This window comes from Zingiber officinale, chromosome 7A, assembly GCF_018446385.1.
Source record: "Zingiber officinale cultivar Zhangliang chromosome 7A, Zo_v1.1, whole genome shotgun sequence".
Classification (NCBI taxonomy): Eukaryota; Viridiplantae; Streptophyta; class Magnoliopsida; order Zingiberales; family Zingiberaceae; genus Zingiber; species Zingiber officinale.
In genome coordinates, this window is record NC_055998.1 from 31,515,163 (window position 1) to 31,539,200 (window position 24,038).

The 24,038-nt window shown below is 35.7% G+C and overlaps 2 protein-coding genes across 4 annotated transcripts; one reads left to right on the plus strand and one right to left on the minus strand.

Annotated features, from left to right (window-relative positions):
* Positions 1 to 1,597: 1,597 nt before the first annotated feature.
* On the plus strand, positions 1,598 to 23,063 carry LOC122001279 (WD-40 repeat-containing protein MSI4-like). Of its 3 annotated transcripts, none has more exons than XM_042555941.1 (16): positions 1,606 to 1,787; positions 3,864 to 3,927; positions 4,631 to 4,717; positions 5,642 to 5,704; positions 6,896 to 6,961; positions 7,047 to 7,121; positions 7,317 to 7,392; positions 15,634 to 15,856; positions 15,935 to 16,016; positions 16,526 to 16,599; positions 16,752 to 16,863; positions 16,953 to 17,027; positions 17,927 to 17,988; positions 21,576 to 21,675; positions 21,791 to 21,891; positions 22,927 to 23,063. In XM_042555941.1, exons 1-15 carry the CDS (start codon positions 1,642 to 1,644, stop codon positions 21,887 to 21,889), a joined length of 1,404 nt encoding a protein of 467 aa, XP_042411875.1. In that variant the 5' UTR covers positions 1,606 to 1,641; the 3' UTR covers positions 21,890 to 21,891; positions 22,927 to 23,063. The 3 variants fall into 3 exon arrangements, with proteins under 3 accessions (XP_042411877.1, XP_042411875.1, XP_042411876.1); XM_042555942.1 differs by lacking the exon at positions 22,927 to 23,063 and adding an exon at positions 21,976 to 22,091; XM_042555943.1 differs by lacking the exons at positions 21,791 to 21,891; positions 22,927 to 23,063 and having other exon boundaries at positions 1,598 to 1,787; positions 21,484 to 21,603.
* Positions 22,791 to 23,804, minus strand: LOC122001280 (NDR1/HIN1-like protein 6). Its single transcript, XM_042555944.1, has one exon. The coding sequence runs from the start codon at positions 23,664 to 23,666 to the stop codon at positions 22,878 to 22,880; it is 789 nt and encodes a 262-aa protein (XP_042411878.1). The 5' UTR covers positions 23,667 to 23,804; the 3' UTR covers positions 22,791 to 22,877.
* Between the last annotated feature and the right edge of the window lie 234 nt (positions 23,805 to 24,038).

Here is a 24,038-nt window from a genome sequence, read left to right on the forward strand (position 1 = left end):
GTCAACAGGTCGATTATCCATTGACCTAATTGCCAGACCTAAACTGTAACCAACCAAACCTTCTTATAAAAAATCAAGTATCCTAACCCGTTAAACCGCATAAATTAATATTCATATGTATTAATTAATTATTTAATAACTATCATTTTCTTTTATAAAAATTAGAAAGTAAATAGTTTTTTTAACTATTAAGATTATCTGATGATTTTTTATTTTGTATCCATATTTGTTTATTCACATCTTGATTGTTAATAACTTATTAACAATATTATTTTATAAGGTAAAAGAGTAAAATTGTAACTTTGATTCTTTTATATCCTACGATACGTAAATAATTTAAATAAGTATAATTTTTTTTATAAATCTATAATTTTTTTAATATAATAATCTCCGTGACGAACTATGAATTAGCGGTTCCAAACTATAAATTATAACTGTCTTGGACCATCAATGTTAGAGATCGATCCCTTAAGAATCATTGAATTGGCGTGAATAATCAACCCGTTGATTTTGAATCATGATTGGATCTAATTTAGAGTCAACCATAGGTGGGTTCACTATAGATACGAGTGGAATCTCCTTCCTGATTAACTTGAAGAAGTAAGTCAACGTCCAAATATAATCTGAAGGTATTATGTAAATCACACCTTTGAATGTAAAATATCCTAAGTTAAGGCTCTTAGATGACGTTTGATTAAATGATGAGAATGATTATGGGTATAGGTTTGATAGTAAGGTGGAATGAGAATGAGAATGGAAATAAAACCCACCTAGTTATATGAGTTTTATTGATTCCCAAAAATCTAGAAATCATTCCCAAATTGTCATTCCCAAATCCATAAATTAAACACTATCTTTTACTATCATTTCATTCCCTCATTCTCAAATCCATCAACCAAACACCCCCTTAATTTATGATTTCGTACTTGGCACTGACATCTCGTCTTCGTAAATCCTCTAGGAGAAGTCATGGAGAAACTACAGAGGGCATATAAAATGCAAGCATTCCTCACTCAATTTCCTCTACTTGACAATTCCTGAGGCTGTGTTTTCACTTGCATCGTTCCTCGCAAACCGGAAACTGTGATTTCATCTGAGTTACTGAAGAAACGCTCTTATATTTTGCTAGTTCATCGAGGATTTAAGAAAAGTGTATATGTATATGCAGATGTCCATACTTGCCTTACGATAGAAGGCTATGGAATTTTGTTTTCAGTGTCATTATGCAATCCATAACGATGAGCCCAAGAATATGTTCAATTGATTTGATGGGCCTTGTATGCCGATGGATCTTAAATAACGGATCACAGACTGCTACCCAGTTGAGAGGCAAAGAATGCGATCCCAGCGGCTCCTGTTGAGGATGCGTTTCGGGGCACGGGCAGATTGGTGCCACGTAGTAGATCCCAGCCGCGCGGACCCCACTTTTCCTCAATGAGAAGACGTCGTCTGGATCGTCCGATCGGTGAGGGAGTGGGTACAGGGATTCCCACCACGACGGCAACCTCGGGAATTAATAGAAGTCCTGTTATATAGATTCAATTTAATCGGCATTCAATAACTGGGTTTGATCCTTTCGCAGCTGGCGGGCCCCGCCTTGGTCCTTCCGCGTGAGTGGGGGAGAGCGTAGGGGGAGGCGAAATGGGGGCGAGGGGGCGGAGGAAGAAGGCGGTGGTGCGGCCGCGGGCGGAGGAAGACGCCGACTACCTGCAGTGGAAGTCTCGTATCCCGCTTATCTACGACTGGTTCACCAATCACAACCTGGCCTGGCCCTCGCTCTCCTGCCGGTTCGCACTCCCCCCAGTCTTTCCTCGTATCTGATTCATGTAGGGTTCCGATCGCTAAGGCTGTTCGCGATTCTTGGTGGAAACTTACCGCGTGCGTCTTGTCTATGTTTCGTTTTGAGGTTTTGTCGCTAGCTTTTTGTTGCTTAAACTCGCGGTTTTAAGAAATTTTTTTTTTCTACTTGCTGTAGACAAATTCAAACCTGGGTTGTCATGAGAGTTACTGGAGCTTCTCCTAGTAATATAATCACAGCCTCAGAGGGCGTGAGTTAGCATATAGATCATGAATACTAATACGGTAGGGACAAAAAAGAGGGTCATCTTAGGGAGGTGGTGGAGGAAAAGAGCTAAATATATTTCCAACAATTGTACTCCTATTGGTGCCATTATCATCAACATTATCGATGCACGTTAGTCTCAACTATGCTGACCGACTGACTGTATTGTAACCTGTTATTGAACATTATGTCACTAGTGAATTTAGATCAATTAGATCACTTGTCTTATTTTAGCTAGAGTTTTCTGTTTTTTGTCTATAGAATCTATTGATCACCTTTGTTAATGCCTCTACCATTTCAATCTAATTTTCCTCATTTTATCATTTGTTGGTGTTATACCTAATTCCTTTTGGATAATAATATTTCTTATTTTATTTTTTCTATTATTTACACATATTCCCTTCCATATATGCTTCCTTGAAAATTATCGCCAATATTCACCTTCATTAAAAAAAAGGAGGGTTTGAGGGCTATGATTGAACATCATTGAGATTAGCTTGTAAAGATGGATTGAGAATCTAGTTAAATACATGACGGAAGAATGTAGTGATCAAATGATCTAAGATTTGAGTTTCCTAAGTTTCAGGTGAGGATAGTGAGATTGATTCTCAGCAAATTTGCAATTGCTCTCCGGGGGGCTCTATACGGGAACCACCTCTTCCCTAATAATACGTAATTAGAATATTGATCTTAATGCAACACTCAGTCAATCCATTCTCCCTTTTTTAAAGATGAGAAGAACATTTTAGAGACTAGTACCTTTGGTACTGGTTGAATGGAAAAATGAAGCTGCTATAGAGAAGATTTATCTCATACATTTTGAGAACTAGGGGAGGCATAGTAGATGAGGTTCAACTGTCCATAGTTGAGGAGATGATCCCCTTCATCCGTTTCATCAAAGAGATCACCTAATGCAAGGCATGCAATACGGAGTGATAAGCTTGCTGTCTGGCATTGAGGAGGAGGTTAATACTTTGATTAACTATACCATTATAAAAACCCATCTTTGTCTTTGGAGTAGAGAAGCTAGGAATATCAAGGTTTCCAACATTCCCAGTTCACATATCTCCTAGTTCTTTCATTCCTCAACTCTTGAGGAGACAAGGAATCCTCAATTTTTTTTAATATTATTATTATATATAGAATATTCAATAGCAAAGGAAAAGGGACGCTAGCTGCCTATAATCACCTGTGAACTGTGCAAAGAGAAGTTGGATATCTGATGAGGTATGCAGTTGCATCTATCTGATGGGTAGGAGACAGAAAAAAACAAAGTATTTTTTGCTTATTTATTAAATGCTATAATAAAATAGCATATATAATAAAAAATGAATGTACTATCAATATGTTGTTAAATATATATTTTACCAATGAATGATTTGCATGGACATCTATCTGACTATCAATATTTTTTTCATGGACAAGCCACTGTGGCTTTTCACTCCATCCCCTTCAATAATTATGTTAGCACACCTCTGTTTGTTCTTAGATATTTAGTTGTTCCGTTATCTAAATTACAATATCCTAATAGTTTATCGTGTTCAGTTTGTTACTTATTCTCTTCTTATACTTGCATTTTGTTATCATCTGCTTATCATCTTTTTTTTTTTTTTGTATTTTTGGAGTGACTTAGTTAATGACAAATATTTAGTTTGATTGAATGATCACTTATCCCGAAAAGATTAAGTTGTTAGAAAACTACCAGTCTGTTCTATATTCCTGGAAACATTAACTCCTGGAGAATTATCCTTACTTGAAGTCCAAAATCTTTATTTTTTATATATATATTTTTTGCTGTAAGGTGGGGTCAGCAATTGGAACAAAAGACATACAAGAACAATCAACGTCTCTTCTTCTCTGAGCGGGCAAGTCTAATTTTTGCTAGTTTCCCTTGACATATATTTTTTGCAGTCTTTTTTTTTTAAAATAAAAAAATGTATTAGACATGGTATTTGTACAATAAATTTTTGAAGAGAGTCTCAGACCTTGATTTATGGCAGAAACTGTCTGCCTCTACTACCAAACTGGTGGCAGGCTTTTGATTTTTGCTAAATTTGTTCAAGTCCTTTGTGCACGTTGTTCGAAAGTTCTAGAAATTCACTTAGCTGTTGGCAAGTAGTTTCAGCAAATGTCTATTTATAGATACCTAACACTTCACTGATTCATTACATCTTATTCATATTATCTGAGTTCTACCTCAAGGTTGTAATAAGTTATTATCCAGTAGTTAACCTTGGGAACCTTTGTACTAAAGGTAGTCAAATTCTTTTCTTAAGATGGGCAGTCATTTTGGATAGTCAGTAAAAATAAGCAGACAGTTATTTTCTCAGGAAAATAAATCTGGACAGTGCTGGAACTTGAAAGAAAATTTTGCTGTTTCAACTCTAAATCAACATTCTATCATACCCTAGATAAGTTCATCGAAGTTCCAAGTTCTTTCATGCTTGGCGAATTAGTAACTTTTGTATCTGTAGCAATTTATCTTTGTGTGATAGCAATGTGTTATAGAATAAAACATCGTCTATATTATCTCAGAAAATTCTTTCAAATTTATTTTCTATCATTCAGACGGATGGGACTTATCCAAACACTCTTGTTGTTGCAAATTGTGAAGTTGTGAAACCAAGGGTTGCAACTGCAGAACATATATCTATGGTACTCTTTTGTTTGTTGGTTCTGTTCTTTTACATTTCTTTATAACACATGGTAGCTTCTTTGCAAAGAACCTATATTGTGTTTTATCTGCAAGTGTTTTGAGTATGATAGATTTCTATGATGATGTTTGAGTTGGTTTAACTTTATAATCCTCAATACATGCCGTTGAGTTGACTATGGTCAAACAGTTTGAAAAGCCTCTAAGGTCTCAAGTATACCTCTTGAGTCTTGATCCATGTTGCGGGAAAGAAAATCATGGAATTATTCCATCTAAGTAAATAGAGTTCAGAACTGTTTGATATTGAGAATGATTGCTGCATAAGTCGAAGGGTTTATTAGTTTTGAATTGCTGCATAAATTGAAGGGTACAGGAATGGGTATCAATTGTGTATTTGTGCGTCTATATAGTGCCACGCTAATATCATATTCATTGTAGTCCTGGTTCAGACATACTGAAAGATCTTGTCTAGTGCTTATGCAAAATAACTAATGTTTGTCTGCCATCTTTTATCCACCATGTCAAGCAGCACTATTAATTAATTACATTGTGACCACAATGTCCTAGTTCTGAAGCAACCAGTAGTTATTTTTATATTCCACTTGAAATATCTGCACATTTGAGATGTTGAAGGTCATATACTATGAATTTGTTTCTTTCTTCATCCCTTTTCCACTCCTATGTCCATGCTAAGTTGGTTTGGCTAGTTGATCTGTGTCAGGTTGTCAAATTATGTTTAATGTGATGAATGACTAATGTCGGACTTTGGAGTTGGACGAAGAAAATTATATCCCTTATCATATTCAAAACCCTAAAGGCATCTATATGTTACTGTGTTTTATCTCCTTTGTCCTTTATCATTTCTGTTTCTGATAGATTCTCAAGTTGGTTTCTCTTATTTTTTTAAAAAAGTTTTTGTCATGCAGTTTGATGAAGAGTCACAATCTCCCTATGTGAAAAGGATAAAAACAATTGTACACCCTGGTGAGGTAAAACACTTATTTCACAATGACAACTTTTCAATAACCTCTTATTATACCTTTATATTGTTCAAAAGTGATCTTTGGGTTTTCCTACCCACTTGCTATGATGGGCAGTCCACTCAGGCATGGTGTAGGGTGATGTCCATAAAATGTACTGCCAAGTTGTATTACAAAGTAACAATTAGCTAAACACACATTTTGATTTTTCAATTCATGGTATGATTTATAGCTAAATTCATAACACAAGTATTAAACAATCTTACTTTTTCTCATTGTTAATCTTTTTGTTTAGCTTGTGCATCTCATAATGAGTAGTGGCCCACCCATTTATTGTGTCAAATTACCTGTTCTCAAATAGACTGTGAATCATCCATCAGGTTCACACTCCATTTTTAAGTGGACTATTAGGTGTATTACAGGTCTGTATGCTTCCTGTTATCAGTGGTGGTCAATCCATCACCTGAGCTGACTATTCTGTTCTAAATGAACTGCTGATCATTCTTTCAGGGGCACACTTTTTATTAAGTGAACTACTCATCTGTATTCAACCCATTCTAAATTTGTCACTATCCACTTAGATGAAAAAATTGACTGATTACCTTGTTAGGCCTAACAACTGGTCTCTATGTGGAACCAAATTAGGGGTTACAATCTCCCCACCTTGACATCCACATCAAGGGCAATACCCAAATCATAATCTTGAACCATCCCTAGCCCTGAACGGGAGTATGCGAGTCTTAATGGTGGCTCCATGGTCACATAAGCAGATTTTTTAAGAAAAAACCTCATATCAAGGTCAATATCCAAATCATAATCTTGAACCATCCCTAATCCCTGTTTGGGAGTATGTGAGTCTTAATGGTGGCTCCATGGTAAGGTTTTTAAAGAAAAAACCTCACCATGTCTAGGATTAGGTTTGCTATGATACCTGTTATCATGATCCTCTTAGATGGGAGAACTAACCCATTAACTTGTCAGGCCCAACCACCACCTAAAATGTTTTAGTTCTAGTTCATAACTCGTCTAAGCTTATAAACCCCTATTATTCTCTCATACTGCTCCATATTGGATTAAACTCACTGTATTGGAGCTGTAAATGGACAAGGCTAGTTTCTGAATCCATGAATTGAACTGCTAATGCCATTTATGATGCCAATTTGGGACAAAGTAGTGTATTTGATTTCTGCTAACTTGCAGGTTAATAGAATCAGAGAATTTCCTCAGAATAGTAAAATTGTTGCAACACACACAGACAGTCCTGAAGTAGGTTCTTTGAACTTTTAGCCTAGGGTTATTTTCATTAATAGAATATCTAAAGTTAGGGTTGCTTATCTTTGATTTTCTGTAGGTATTTATTTGGGATGTTGATGCACAGCCTGATTGTGGTGATAGACTTGGGGATGCAGAATGCCAGCCAGATTTGGTTTATTTTTTCTTTCTACTGCATTTGTTTTTAAGTATTATTTTCTACAATTCTTTATTTAATAACAAGCTTATTCAAAGAGCAATATACACACAACGATTCTGTTTCATACTTAAACTAACGTATCACATGATTTTACATTATTTATCATTTTGTGCAAGAAGATACTTGTGACTCATTCTCTGGTTCTTGCAGATATTGAAAGGGCATCAAAGTAATGCAGAATATGCTCTTGCTATGTGCAATTCTGAACCTTTTGTACTTTCTGGAGGTCAAAACTATTCTTCTAGAAGTTTGATTCTTCAATATGTTGACAGCTTGATCACTTCTATTATCATTGGTTATGTTTGTACTTTCCATATTTCAGATTGTTTTCATATTTTATTTGGCAATTTAACAAATTAACCTTTTCCTTTAATACTTGAATGATACTTCTAGTAGGCCCACATTGTTTTGGAAAGGTCAATTTTTTTATTCAATTTCAATTTAGAAGTCTGGCAAACCAATAAAACGCAAGTAAACTGTACGGACATGTATATAGATTTGTGGTTGTTCACATAAATAAATAGTAGAAATAAATAGCTGATCACAAGAATAAACAATTGTGAACGCATAGTAGGAAATCCCTTAAATTATAATTAGAAAGATATCTTTAGGAATAATTAGTTTTCTATTATCTCTTCTTATTTCTTATTGTATCTATTGTAATTTTGCATATAATACTAGGTATTCCCATTCTGAAATGTAAGGAATTTCCATATCAATTCTTTCCACATGGTATCAAAGCATTAAGCCTTCATTGCTAATTCTCTTTTTATTTTCGACTTCTGCATTTCTTCATCATGGCCAATTTTGCATTTTCGGAGAATGTAACAGCGTAGAAATTGAGAAACTTCAAGAATTGTTGGGTTCTCTTGATAAACTGTTTGACACGTGCACTTTGACTCTCTCAAGTATTATTCCCTCACTCCCTTTTTGTATGAATACTTCAAACAATTTTTTTTGATAACTCATGGATATTAGACTCCGGTGCCACAACAACATGACTCCTAATTCTCAAATTTTCCATACTTATAACCCCAACCTAAGTATCAAAAAAATTATAGTAGCCAATTGATGTTTAATTACTATTGCTGGTATTGGAAATACTTACCCTACCCCTAGCCTTATCCTTAAAAACATCCTCCATATACCAAAATTGTCAGCCAACCTTGTTTCTGTTTAAAAATTAACTACTGAATTTTCATGCCATTTCCCCCCTTTATTGTGTTTTTTAAGATCATGATTCGGGGAGGAGGATTGGACTTGCTAAGAAATATAGTGACCATTACTACCTTGAATTCATTAAAAAAAAAAAAGGGCAGCTCGGTGCACGAAGCTCCCGCCATACGGGGTCCGGGGAAGGATCCATTGTACGCAACCTTACCCTGCTTTTTGCAAGAGGCTGTTTCCAGGATTCGAATCTGTGACCTTTTGGTCACATGGCAACAACTTTCCCGTTGCGCCAAGGCTCCCCTTCACTACCTTGAATTCATTAAGAAGAATAATTTGTCTTTGTTCTTTCACAGTTCTTCCAATAAAGATAACATTTGGTTATATCACAAACGTCTTGGTCATCCCACTTTTAGAGTTTTAAAAGTCATGTTTCCTCATCTTTTTCAAGGATTGGATGTTTCTAAATTTTAGTGTGATGTTTGTGAATTGGAAAAACATTCTTGGGTATCCTTTCCTATTAGCAATAAAAGAAGTTCTACTCCCCTTCAGTTAATTCATAGTGATATATGGGGTCCTTCTAATTTTTCCAATATTTGTAGGACTCGATGGTTTGTCTCCTTAATTGATGATTGCACATGGGTTATATGGTTGTTTCTCCTCAAATAAAAATTTTATGTTAGCATTATTATTCCTAATTTCCACTCAATGATTTAAAATCAATTTGAAGTGAAAATCAAAAGCTTTAGGACCAATAATGCTAGAGATTACTTCAATCAAATCTTGTCCTCCTATTTCCAATCCTTAGGGATTATTCATGATTCGTTTTGTCTTCATACACCCCAACATAATGGAATAACATAAATGAAAAATAGACATTTATTCAACACTACGCATGCCATTATTTTCCACAACAATGTCTTTAAATTCTATTGGGGAGAGGTTATCTTTAATGCCACATACATGATAAATAGACTTCCCTCATGTGCCTTAGATAACAAGAGTCTCATGCAACTCATTAACGATTTTTATCCTCATTTCCGAGCCACAAATGGAACTTACTCCTAGTTTTTTTAGGTGCACTGCTTTTATCCATATCTATAGTTTACTACGAGGTAAACTAGACCCTTGTACCATTCAATGTGTCTTCCTCGGATACTCACCCACTGAAAAAGGGTACAAGTGTTACCACCCTTCATCTCAAAAGTTTTACATCTTGACTGATGTTACCTTCTTTAAACGTACCTTGTTCTTCTCCAAGTCTTATCCTTTTGGGGAAATTTCAGTGATAGGAGATAGCTCTTCTGAGTTATTTGAACCCATTAATGCTCTTGATCTTCCTTCTATTCAAGTCCGTACCGAATCACCTTCTATTCCTATTCCATCTAGTGAGTCACCTCCATCTTCCTTTCCATCCAGTGTTTCTTGTGATACTCCAAGTATTCCTCAAGTGTATTCAACGAGAAAGGCCCCTCCAGAAGCTATACAAGTCCAAGAACCTCAACCACAAACCTCCGACCTTGATACTAGGATCATGGTAAGATCTGACCCACCTTTACAACCTATTGAATCATCCACTGACCTAACAGATAGTCTTTACCTTCCTATTATGGTTAGAAAAAGTACTAGAGAATGCACCAAACACCCTCTCTACCCTCTATCTCACTATGGTACTCCTAAACGTCTATCACCAACCCACAAAAGATTCATTGTGAGTCTAAATATCATGACTATTCTCGATACTGTTTTTGAGGCATTGTCAAAAAGGGAATGGAGGGATGCCATGAGGGAGGAAATGGATGCATTAGAAAAGGATAAGACATGGGAGGTTGTTGAGAAGCCAAAGGGGAAGAACATTGTTGATTGTAAGTGGATTTTCATCCTAAAATACAAAGCAGATGGATCTCTTGAGAGATATAAAGGTAGGTTGGTGGCAAAAGGTTATGCTCAGACTTATGGAGTAGATTATCAGCAGACCTTTGCTCCAGTTGCAAAAATGAATGCTGTCAGAGTTCTATTATCTTTGGCTGCATACTTTAACTGACAACTCCTATAGTATGATGTGAAGAATACATTTCTTCATAGTAATTTAGATGAAATTTATATGAACCTCCCATCAAGATTTGCAAGGGATATTGGTGACTGAGTATGTAAATTGAAAGACTCTTTATGGTCTAAAACAATCTCCTAGCGCATGGTTTGGAAGATTTGCAAACGTCACGAAGAAGTCTGGGTATAACCAAAGCCAAGTGGACCATACTATCTTCGTTAAGCACTCAAGGGAATGTGATGACTCTTCTAGTTTATGTAGATGATATCATTATAACTAGAAATGATAAAAAAGGAAAAAACATGTTCTAAAGCAGAAATTGATAGAGGAGTTTAAAATAAAGGAACAGGGCAAAGTACTTTCTTGGTATTAAGGTAGCATGCTCTACCAAAGGAATTTTTATTTGACTGATCTGTTAGCTGAAACAAGGAAGATTGGGTGTAAGCCGATTTCTTGTCCAATAGATCCAAATCATAAGATAGGAGAAGCTAAGGAAGAATCAACTGTCGACAAAAGGTTGTATCCGAGGTTGGTAGAATCATATGCCTTGCTCACACTCATCCAGACATAGCATATGTTGAGAGTGTAATCAACCAATTCATGCATAATCCAAGAGAATCTCACGTTTAAGCTATTTACCGAGTATTACATTACTTGAAAGACACTCAAAAAGGGAATTTTATTCAAGAGAAATGAGACACTAGCTTTAGAAGCTTACATAGATGCAGACTATGCCGGTTCTATAGTGGATAGAAGATCAACTATAAGATATTGTACTTTTCTTGGTGGTAATCTGGTGATATGGAGGAGTAAGAAGCAAAATATGGTGGCAAGATCACATGATCAGAATTTAGTGTCATTGCTCAAGGATTATGTGAACTACTTTAGTTGAAGAATATTCTTGATGATTTGAAAATCAAATGAGAATGTCCCATGAAACTTTATTGTGACAATAAGTCAGCTATCAATATTGTTCATTATCCTATTCAACATGATAGAACTAAGCATATTGAAATTGATAATCATTTCATCAAAGAAAAAATTGGAAGAAGTTTTAGTGTGTATGCAAGGTTCCAAAATTCGCTAGGCACTAGTCGGGCGCGAAGCCAACGCCTAGTGCCTAGGCTGCCTAGGTGGGGACTAGGCGCCACTAGACGGATTCCACGGTATCAACATAAATTACATAATAAATCACATACTATAACTCCAACACAATAGCATCAAATTTAAAATGAGTTCAAAATTACACAACTAATAAAATATCATATATTTTTTCTACTTCTCCATAATTTTCAACAACTTATTCTTCATCGGGCACAAATTCAATATCGTCATTGTGATGATCCTCTTCTTCTTTGGATGCAAAATCATCCTCGTAAAGTTCTCACTAGAGCTTCTTCGAGGTTGTAGATTTTTATCTGCTCCACTTGCTTCATCAACCATTTGCCATGTGAGCTCGGAACATAGTTCAACTTCATCATCTTCCCCACCATTCACAATCCAATCTTGTGCATTTGAAGCATCTTTTGCAAGAAGGACATCGACTTTCCTTTCTTTTTCCCTTTTTTATTTGTTCAACAATTTAACATTAAATTGGATAAATATTATATTGTTCAATCTGTTAACATCCGACCTATTTCTTTTCTTTGCATGAATCTTGAACAAAAAGAGAGAGAGTAAATATTATAGTTAGTAATATGAATATAAACTTTAAAAATTAATACTTTATTTTAATTAAAGACTTAAAAGTTTAAAACTTATTCCTTCAAATGCATGCCAATTTCTTTTACACCTAGATAAACTTATAGTTAATGAAAGTATCCTCAATGTCATTTTTAGTAAGTTGATTGTGTGAGCACCGTATGTACTCCACCATGCATATGGATTAAATATATTAATCATTTTTTTTCATATGCTTTTGTTGTCAATGTTTTTCCAAATAACCTAGTCTTGTCTCTATATTTTGTAAATTCTTTATTAATAATTGTATCTTGTAGATCTAACTCATTGGCATGTAAAATTTTCATGGATTCAAAAATCCCCATCGCGACCTCCTCATAAAGAGCAATAGAACTATTTTTATAGTAAAAATAGGGATTCAACAAAAAGACAGTGGTATGCAATGATATGTCAAGTCTATCCTTCATTTTTGACTCAATAATTACTATGATAGGTTGATAATTTGATTCCACGTTGTTCAAGGCCATCTTGATTTCTTTAGCTTGAAGAAGCTCCTTATATATAAACTCCATCGATGACTTTCTATCTCTATCTACCAATTGAAGAACTCTTACCAAAGTAGTAAATATATTCAAACAAAGAGTCACACCATTCCAAAAACCTATGCTCATTATAGTGGAGTAAGCCAGTTTTCCTTTGTTTTTGATCATTTACATTTCTCCCACATATCACTTGTAAACATGACCCTTAAACTAGATTTTTTTCAATCAAACTTTGCAATGTCAGGAAATTTGATGCAAACTTGGTCGGACTATGTCTCTCTTCTTTGTGAAACTTCTCATCAATGACAAAGTTAGGGTAAGCATAAATGAAAATAGTAAAAGACTTGTATTGCTCAATAACCTTTTTATATCGTGGAAGCTTGCCAATACTCTCAAATATAAGATTAACCGTGTGAGTTGCACATGAACTTCAAAAGATCCCAGGTCGTTTTTCTCTCATCAATTTAGTCATATTGTTGGCGGCGTTATATTACAATTTGAACAATATTCTAAGTTTTTACTTGTTCAACACACTTGTCAACATACTCAAAAATAAGTCCAACTAGATGTGTTTTGTGTGAAGACTCCTTAGACTCTAAAAGTAGTACCCTCCTTGCAATTAGCACACAAATTTAAGATGTTTCTTTTTTTTTTATCACTCCATGCATCTATTATGATCGAGCACCCATTCTTTGCTCATTCTTCATACTTCTTCAATAGTTGTTTTGTTTTTCCAACTTCGGCTTTGGCTCCCTATGTTGATATTGAGTTGAAGGCTTGAATCCTGGTCCAAATTAATCCACTGACTCCATTAGTTGCTTGAAGCTATCATTATCAACAACATTGAATTATATTCCATTTTCATAAACTCATTTTCCAATATATTGTTGAAGTTCTCTCTTTGAAAAGAACCTCATTTATATTTTTTTTGGTGAAGTACTTTACTCTCACTTAAATGTACATTTTTTGGGGCAATTACCGATGTATATCTATCCATGGGGCCAAGTGAAAGAGGTTTTTTAATTCCATCTATCCCTTCAATTTCAGGACCTTCGTTTAGAGAAATAGTCACCTCTGCTTTACAACTTTGTTCTTCGATTATTTTGTTCTTTTTTCATTTCCTCCCTTATAAAATAGTCTGTTTGCACTTATTTTTATCTTCTTGAGATACTTTTCGATGACCAGATACATTTTCAGGTATATTTCTTATGTGCTCCCTGATCCTATACACTCTAACATCGTTTTTCTACACAATTTGTATGTAATTTTATTGTGGTTCTTAGGATCAATCAACATCCCAAACTCTAATCCTGTCATTTGACTTTCTTCCCAGAATCCTAGATTGGGTTGAGTGACAGATGCTATCAAAGATGAATTGCTTGTCATTGTGATAATCTGAAAAGTGATTTAAGAATAAATTTAGAAAATTTGGAATTATTAACAAATAGAACAAAATTATATATAAAAGAATTAAGATATAATTATGTATAAAATATTAAGATATAATTATATGGTATAAAATAACATTAACAAATTTGAAAATATATATGTTTTATATCTTTAATTAATAAAATTTATTAGAATTTTAAAGAATTTTTAAAATTATAAATATATTTTTTAAATTAATAATATTTATTAGAAGTTTTTAAATTTTAAATATATTTTTTATATATTTAAATTTGATTTATATAAATTAATAATATTTATTAGAATTTTTAAATTTTTAAATTTATTTTTTTAATTTTTTTATTGGGATAATTTTATTAGGCTCTATAAAAGCGTATTGGAACTATCTCAGTTTGGAGTTGTTTGAATTAATTAAATAAAATCTTTATGTATAGTAGCCGCGGGAGGACTTGTGACGCGAATGCCACTGGTTGCTACTGGCGCGTTGCAGGACGCATTTGGCAGAGCTGGAAGCGTCGTCGAATGTGTTCGGTGATGCCGAAAGCATCGTGGGACGGCGCCGGACGTGTTCGGCGACACTTTCTGTAGGTGCGGACGCATCTTGTGACACTTTTGGCAGCTGCGGACGCCTCCTACGACGCGTTCGTAGCCACCAGAGACGGCCCGCGATGTCCGCGATGTTGGAAAACTTCGTCCTTAAAAAATTAACAGAAAAAATAAACTTTCGATGGTCGAAGAGAGGAGGCGAATCCATAGTGGTGAGAAGATGAAGAGGCAGATCGATGATTTAGGACTTTAATTGGTAGGACAAACCCTGATAAATTATCAGGCTTTTAAACTTGAAAGCTTAAACGTCACCGCGTCCGCCTCACAGTGTACAACAGTGCACAAGGTGGCACAGGGCCGCCTAGGTTGGCCTCCTTCCACCTTTTCGGTGCGGCTGGCAGCAGCCTAGCACCTAGGCGGCCGCCTAAACCGAAATTTAGGACATTTTATATGTCATATATCTCTTCAATTAGTTGATGTGCTAACAAAGGGATTGAACAATTTTAGATTTCACGATCTTATAGTTAAGTTGGGAATGGCTAACATCTATTCCTCAACTTGAGGGGGTGTGCCGAACAACTATGAATAACTTGTACTAAAATAGTAGAATAGCCGTTCACAAGAATAAACATTTGTGAACACAAAGTTGGAAATCCCTTACATTAAGGGGTTTAATTAGAAAGATATCTTTAGGAATAATTAATTTTCTATTCTCTCTTCTAATTTCTTATTTTATCTATTGTAATTTTGTATTACCATTCTGAAATGTAAGTAATTTCCACATCAATTCTTTCTGTGGGATGGATTATTGTGGAGTTATTAAATTTGAATGTACTATCTGACGACATTTTTGCCACTAACAAATTCAGATGTATCTTTTTTCTCTGCCTAATACTAACCAAATTGTATGGTTTGGTTCAGTTTTTTTTAAGTTTTGAAATATTCAAATTGATAATTTTGATTTAGTTGAAATTGAACCTTGGCAGTTATAATTTGCTTGCTTCGAAACCTCTATAGGCAGTGAGTTATCTCCCTACTCTGTACATATTTTAATGCATAGAGAATATGTTTGCAGGGAAGGACAAATTAGTTGTTTTGTGGTGTATAAATGATCATGTATCTTCTTTATTAAATTCTGCATCGACTGCTTGCCTGGGATTGTCGAATGGAAGCCTTAACTATAATCACTCTAAGGGGGCTACAAATTTGAAGGCATCTTGCACTCCCACAGTTGCACCCAGAGCCATGTTCCATGGGCATGTGGATACTGTTGAAGATGTTCAGTTCTGCCCTTTAAGGTGATTGAACAATTTCTGAGTTGTTTAACTACGTGTTTTTAATGCACAGCCCTGGTGATTCTTTTTTCATTCTTTAAGTCCACAGGAATTTTGTAGCGTTGGTGATGATTCTTGCCTGATCCTGTGGGATGCTCGTGTTGGGACCAATCCCGCTCTTAAGGTTCTAGTGTTAATTTTTTATTTGTCATTTACGTGTACCTTAGATGGTTTTCATAGTGAATAATATTTCTTCAGTTTTGTGGGACTTGGACATCAGCTTCATGTAATCACTATGTTTGAGAAAATTGACTCTTCCTCTCTTTAGTCTTGGCTTGAAAATACTCTTGTAGCAGGGTAAATCACATAACTTCTTCACTGATTTCATCTGATTATTTTATGCATAGGTCTTACCCTATTTATTTCTTTTTTTCATATCTTCGTTGTTATGCGCTTCATAGTGTAGGGATTCCTCTTTTATTTCTTATGCATGACATTATGTTTTTTAAATTTATTTACGAATGTTGTATCTTGACACTTGATTCAGCTATAGCTAATTGCTATCTGGATAATTGGAATTTAATTAGGAATCTGATATTGTATGCTGGTGGTTCTCTACTGTTCCTTTCTGGGGTATCATGAGTATTTAGTCTGTTCTGTTTTCTGATTCCTAAATTTTTTTCCATTTAACAGGTTGAAAGGGCTCATGATGGTGACATTAACTGTGTTGATTGGAACCCTTTTGATGTAAATCTTCTCTTAACTGGGTATATCAGGCCAAACTGTTAATGTTAATTACATTCCACTTTTGTTTTCAAATTATCAAAGGTGTTCCACTGTGCTCAATTGTCCATAAGTGCTCGTCATCTTTCACTGTTAAAAGATGCCAGTTTTGTTGTGTAATACTTTTTCATTGTAGGTCTGCAGACTCCTCTGTTAAAATGTTTGATCGGCGATGTATGACTACTGGAGGTATCGGGTCATCTGTGCATACATTTCAACATCATAGAGCTGCTGTTCTTTGTGTGCAGGCATAAGTTTTTCCTTTATTTAGTCTTTTGTCTGGAAATTTTTGGTCATTAAAATGAAATGCCATCCTATTTCTATTTTATTTCTTCAGTGGTGTCCAGATAAATCAACAGTTTTTGGAAGTGCTGGAGAGGATAATTTCCTCAACATTTGGGACCATGCAAAGGTATTTAACTGCTAAATTTCATTCCTATGTTAAGGGTTAACACTCATGTCTTTTCCTTATTAACCATTATATGATAGTAATTCTGTAAACATGGAATGAACATTGCAATATTGAGGCTAGTTTGCATGGGAAAATATACTATGTTTATAAATGAATTCATATTAGTTTTTTTTTGTACATTTCCTATGAGATAGATGTTTAGAGCTAGCCTGTTATTTGCTTTTTATCTTATGCTTAAATGTACAGTCTGATATTGATTTAAATTATGAAAATGTAGCAATAGTGTTTAGCTAATCTATACCTTGTAGTGGGTTTCATGTAAAGCTGATTAGAACTTTACATTTTGTTTGACAACTAATCCTGTCACATCTACCTAGAGAGTTGGCAAGTTAGTTTTCCTCATTATTTCCTTTGAATTTCTGAGCCCCTTTATTCTAAATTGATGTGATTGAATCTAACACGTGACAGTGTGGTTTTTGAATCATAATGATTGAAATTGGTTTAATTTCACCATTTACTGTGATTTCTATCCACTTAAAAATTGTTTGTAGGTCATTTTAGATGTGATCTAGATTAGCACTGGATTCTACAATGATGATTGAACTAGAAGAGTTGATTCCAATGCTATCATGTTTTCATGTTTGGCCTTCTACTAGTGCTCAGATTTTTTTGTTTTCCTTTATTCATCTGGGTTGATCTGGTTCTACTAATCATGATTTTTTTATGGATACAATATTTGTTTTCGAGAAAGAAGGCAAGATATTCTTACAGATAATATTTATTTTCAATAAATTTGGAAGACTATTGTATCTCATTCCATGCAATTTTGAAGAAATTCTAACCTTTTCCATCTGTCTGCTTAAAGTTTTGCATTTTAGTGAGTATACTCTTTTTTCTAGGTTGGTGCTAGTGATGAATATTCTAGACCTCCAGGTTTATTCTTTCAACATGCTGGGCACAGGTACAAATTATTATGTTCATCTCCTTTTTAGCTCAATACCAGTTTTAGCTAGGTCAGAAAATTTGAATTGTTTATAGCTGTCATCTCTGTTTCTTCTACTGTTATTTTGTGTGTTCAGCTATTGTATTAATATAAGACATTGTATGCTCTCTTTTGTTTATTTGATTAATTCATTATTTTTTTGGTATAATTCTAAACTATTGGTGTTTTTCTACTCTTGGCATCAAAGTCTGGCCATCACATGGTTTTAGACAATCCCCTTTAGTCCCCAAAAGCCTGTTGTTTGGGGTTAGACCGAAACATTTGATACTGTCCAGGTCAAACACGGCTTTTAGTAAGGTTTTAAATAAAGTATATGCCGGGTATGCGAATTATCAACCCACTAAATAGCAACATATGCAGGGGCATTTGCAATCTTAGCATATTATTTTTTTAATTGATAAAAATACATAAGGTATAGATAACAATGTACATTGATTGAACTATCTAATACATACTGATATCCAGTGAAGGTGCATATGGAACAAGTTATGGGGTGTATAAGTTGTGTATTCAACTTTACTAATAGACAATAAGATAAACACAAACACGACCATGACCATGGATGACTGTAATACTATTATCGATTTTTGCAAAGAGAAAGCATAGAGTCAGCCTTTATAGAATTTATATGGTTCAGTTCTTTGTTCTCGACGCAAATCTCTGAATCACACTTGATGAGCTGAACAATACTTGGGAAGTGGTACAGTCAGTGTGGAGAAGGTTGGAAATCTGCTGGCGAGGTAGAAAGGAAATATTATTGCAGGAGTTAAGTCACTAAGAGGAATTTTTTTGGGGTCCTTTGGATCAGTAATGATAGTAGTCTGTTGATATTGATTATAGCTTCACATAGTGCTATGTTCTTTAGTGCACTTGAGAACATTCCTTCCTGAGATTAGGCCAATCACTCATGTTACTCAAGTTTCACTTTAATGCATATTAGTTCTAAGTAGGGGTGTAAATGAACCAAGCCGCTCGCGAGCTATTCGAAGCTCGATTCGATAAAAATTCGTTTGAGCTCGTTTAATGAGGCTCGTTAAGATAAACAAACTAAGCTCAAGCTTCACAATATTCGGCTCGTTAGCTCGTGAACACGTTCGTTAAGCTCATTAAGCAACTTTTAAATAAAAAAAAATAATAGTTTTGATATTAAATTTATATATTTTACTGTAAGGCCCCGGCCCGGGCGGCCCCACCTAGACCGAACCGGGAACGCCACCTGGAATTGGCCATCGGGTTGACGACTAGCTCCACAAATCACCGAAGGTCCTTTCAGCGTGCTTTGTCCTCACTCGCACGCACCCTGGGAAACTTCCCAAGAGGTCACCCATCCTAAGATTTCTCCAAGCCAAGCATGCTTAACTTTGGAGTTCTTAAGTTTGGGCTTCCGAAAAGGAAGGTGCGCCTTGGTGATATGAATAGTACCATCTAACTTGTTAAGCCATACTTAACTAGAATCTCAGAACCGGGGTATTACAATCACCCCCACTTAAAGACACAACGTCCTCGTTGTGTAACCACGAATCATACCACAAACAAATCCCAGAATCTCCCTCGCTAGGTGGTGCCCTAGGTGCTCCTACCACAGGCGCACTCACGGTCGCAAGGTCGCTCTGGTACCATCTGTAACGCCCCGGCCCGGGCGGCCCCACCCAGACCGAATCGGGAACGCCACCCGGAATTGGCTATCGGATTGATGACTAGCTCCACAAATCACCGAAGGTCCTTTCAGCGTGCTTTGTCCTCACTCGCACATACCCTGGGAAACTTCCCAAGAGGTCACCCATCCTAAGATTTCTCCAAGCCAAGCACGCTTAACTTTGGAGTTCTTAAGTTTGGACTTCCGAAAAGGAAGGTGCACTTTGGTGATATGGATAGTACCATCTAATCTTTTAAGCCATACTTAACTAGAATCTCAGAATCGGGGTATTATATTTACACTCTACTTATGAAAAATATAGACAAATATATTAAATTTATTTATTAGAATAAAATTATAAATTTTAATAATAATATTATAATTTTATTTAAATATATAATTTAGTTTTTAATGAATATTTAAATTTATGATTTATATTTATTAAGCTCGTTTAGGCTCGATAAAAGTTCGAATAAACTCGTGAGCCATGAATATATTCGTTAAATAAAGCTCGAGCTCGGCTCGATTATAAACGAGCCAAGTTCAAATATTTAAGAGTTTGGCTCGGTTCGGTTCGATTACACCCCTAGTTCTAAGCTGGAGTAAAAATAATCCATTCAATCCCGAAAGAATCATAACCATCTTTATGTCAATTGTAATGTATATATATTTTCTCACTATGTCAAAAAAAATACTAAAAAATCTAGGCTAACTAAGGTTAGGAATTGCTTTGGTGAATTATCAAATTGTGAATCGTCAAATTCAGATAGAGATTATTAAAGATCTTAAAAATAATTCTACTTTACTCAGAATAGTTTTGTATCTAAAAATATATACCATAACATAATAGTTTATTTAATAGCCTGATAGAACAGATATGTTAAAAAAGAGTGGGATGTGAATACCAAAATTGAACCCTCAAATTATATATTAAAATTTGGGACAAAATTGATGAGGCAAATATTAACTATCTCACATATGGGGTAGAGATTGAAAAGTTAGAATATTTTATTAATCAAAAGCTGAATAATACAAAGAGACACTATATATTTATAGACCCAATATCAGCTAAACTAGGAAAGGAATACTTCTGATTGGAAAACACTACCGAATCAAAAGAACTTTTACCATGCTAAAAGATATTAATTTTAACCAAATTAAAAGATATAAACACCTAAAGAACAATTATTGAAAGGAATTACAAATTTAATTTTAACTGATGCCTATTTTTCATTTCCATCACTTAATTTCACATCTCCAATTGAACTCTCTCACTCGATTTTTAGCAATATGGAATAAGCTGTTAATTCATATTAAAAAAAACATAAGTTCATTCTTCTATTGTAGACAATATATAAATTGTTGGTATTTCATTCCATCAAGAAATGAAGGACAATGAGCAATAGAAAACTTCCTCGTTAAATCAAATTATTGATGTCAAATGGACAACTTAGACAGGACATCACTTCTAAGGCATTAATGATGCTGATCCTATTGTCATTCAGTGTGATAAGATTTATTCTTCTATATCATTATTTATTAGGTATAGACTTCTCATTGACTATTGTTTGGCTCTGACTCTCTCATACACTTGTCAAGAATGTGCGCTTTAATATTGGTTTAATTTATTGTATATTGGGTTTAATTTAAGTTCTTAATGAATTATATTTTGTTTTAGTTGGTTAAATTTAATTTGTAATGAGTTTTATATCTTATTTGTAGAATGTATAAAATAAGATTTGTAATAAGTTTCACAATGAAACATATTGAATTGAACCAAATTGTATGATACAAATGATGATTCTGATAACTATTAGCATGCAATGGTGTCCAAGCTTGATGGTCCCAAAAGGGGAAATCAATTTCTTCTTGTCCTGATGTCCAAAGTGAGGGTGTAACGTTTTAACAGGGATAAAGTTGTGGATTTCCATTGGTGTGAAACTGAACCATGGACAATAGCCAGTGTTTCTGATGACTGTGCCAGGGTCAATGGTGGTGGGACTCTACAGGTAAATTGTTGCTGTCGCATAAACCAAAATGGCATATGCAAAGATGCTAATCAATCAAATGTCTGACATTGAAGCAGCTGTATGATTGTTTAATTCTGAAATTTTGATTTTACAGTTGTGGCGCATGAGTGATTTTATCTACAGGCCCATGGAAGAAGTTTTGGCAGAGTTAGAGACTATCAAAGAACAAATCTGCTATTCAACCGAGGCATGAATGTATGATTATGTTCTTTTCATTCCTTTTTCCCTCCTTTATTCTCTGAGAACATGAGGTAAATTATTTAGATTTTATTTTCTTAGGAAATGAACTCTAAATTGGCTTAGTAGAGGTAACTTCGAATCAGTTCCACTCGAACCAAGTGTCATGATAATCCATTTACCAGGCATTTATGATACAAAACTTTGGTTCCACAGTTTCACGTTTGATAAAACTATAGTGAAAAACAATTATTCTATTTGAAGTTTACGATAAGTTTGTGATAGAAATATATTTGACTGAAATTGAGTAAAATAGTCTGATTGATAAAAAGGTATTAAGGCATTTACAATTCACTACTAAGTGATTATTTATTACTTTCGATATTAATTTCATTAAGAAAAAACACTCGCTATTAAAGGTGGGAGAGGAGGAAAAGGACGATAGAGGCGGAGAGGACATTGTGGAATTTTTCGGTTTCTCTTTCATCAAATTTGTCTAATTAGAAGTTTGGAGATAGAGGATGAGAAAAATGGTAAAAGCTGCCAGTTTTTCTTATTTAAAAGCTGCCGTTTCTTTTATTTGGTCACTGTCAGCGATCCGCCACAATAGGTTGTCAACTATTGGCCACCATCAAATTCTCAAGCCCATCAATTTTCAAGTTCAAAGAGATTCTTCTAGTTCAGAGATATGCACAAGTTCAGTTAAAGTTTTGCCTACTCTTTTGATCTTTATTTTACAACATTTTTTTAAAAAATGTTTTTGGCATGCATTCAAACAGACTAGAAAATCTCAATAAATGGCATTACATATAACCTTACAACAATATCCACAATCAATCGACGGAAAAGTAAATCAGAGAAATTAAAACAACTTCTGCTTAATTTTACAAATAATATATTTCTTCCAATCTTCTCTTTGTTTTGGTAGGGTTTTAATCTTATCTGTTTCTTGAATCTACTGCCCATTTCATGGTGTATGTAGTAATTGTCGAAGGGATTAGGGTTTAGGAGATGGTCCACTTCCAGATCTTGATACGGAGCTTGACCTTGCAGGCGGCATTCGAAGAGGACGCCGTCGCCGCTGCCTTCCCCGTCGGCACCGCCACGTCGATGCCGGAGCACTGCACCTTGACCCCGATCCTCTTCGTCTTCAGATTCCCGATCTTAACCCCCACGTTCGTGTCCACATCGATTTCCAGAGACAGCCTTGTCCTTCCCCTCAGATCCCGCGTCGCCGCAGAGTTCAGCGTCTGGCCGCTGCCAGCGGCCAGCGTGGCGGAGAGCAGAGTCGTGTTCTTCTCCCCCTGGCGAAAGGCGGGGAAGGACCCGTCGCCGACGTCGACCCCACCGGAGAAGACGGAGACGGAGGAGGGGTCGTAGAGGAAGACGAGCTTGCGATTAGGGTTTCTGGCTGTGACGTTGAGATCGAGGCGGGAGGAGAGCCGGCCTCCGGCGGAGACGTTGAAGGCGGCGAGGCGGAGGGCGGAGACAGCGAAGGCGGGGCGTTGGGGGCGGTAGATGAAGTAGAAGACGCCGAAGGAAGCGGCGCTGAGGAGAATGAGGAGGAAGAGAATGAGGGTGAACCAGAGGCAGCAGGAGCAGCAGCAGCTCCGCCGCCAGCGGCGGCGCGGGGGAGGAGGAGGCTTGCGGGGTTGGGGTCGATAGACCGGGAGCGGGCCGCCCTTAGACGGCGGAGCTCCGGTGGCTGCCGCCTGGGGAGGCTGTGCGGTGGGCTTGGCGGAAGGGTGGACTCGCTCCGCCATTGATGCCCTCCCTCCTCGATCTGCCGCCATTGATCACCTTTCGAGCAAGATCTATAAGAGAGAAGGGATGCGGCCCAGCTTCCTTCACCGCCGTCGGATTGTCATCCAACGGGTTAGACTCATGCTTCGTGAACTGACGAAATACGTTGGGACGTCTACGTTGCAGAAATAAAAAACTGTCAAATCTCACGGTAGTTTCCTTCACTGACGAAAGGCCTCTGGCATTTCTTTCTTTTATAAAAATTATTAAATTGACGCTCTATCATAATTTTTTTTTATGTGTACGAATATTTTTATTTTTAATATTATTGTAATAAATACGATTAACTATTATAATATATAATATTAATGATTCTGTAGCTGTTGATATAATAGTATTATAGTAAATATTTAATAGTGATT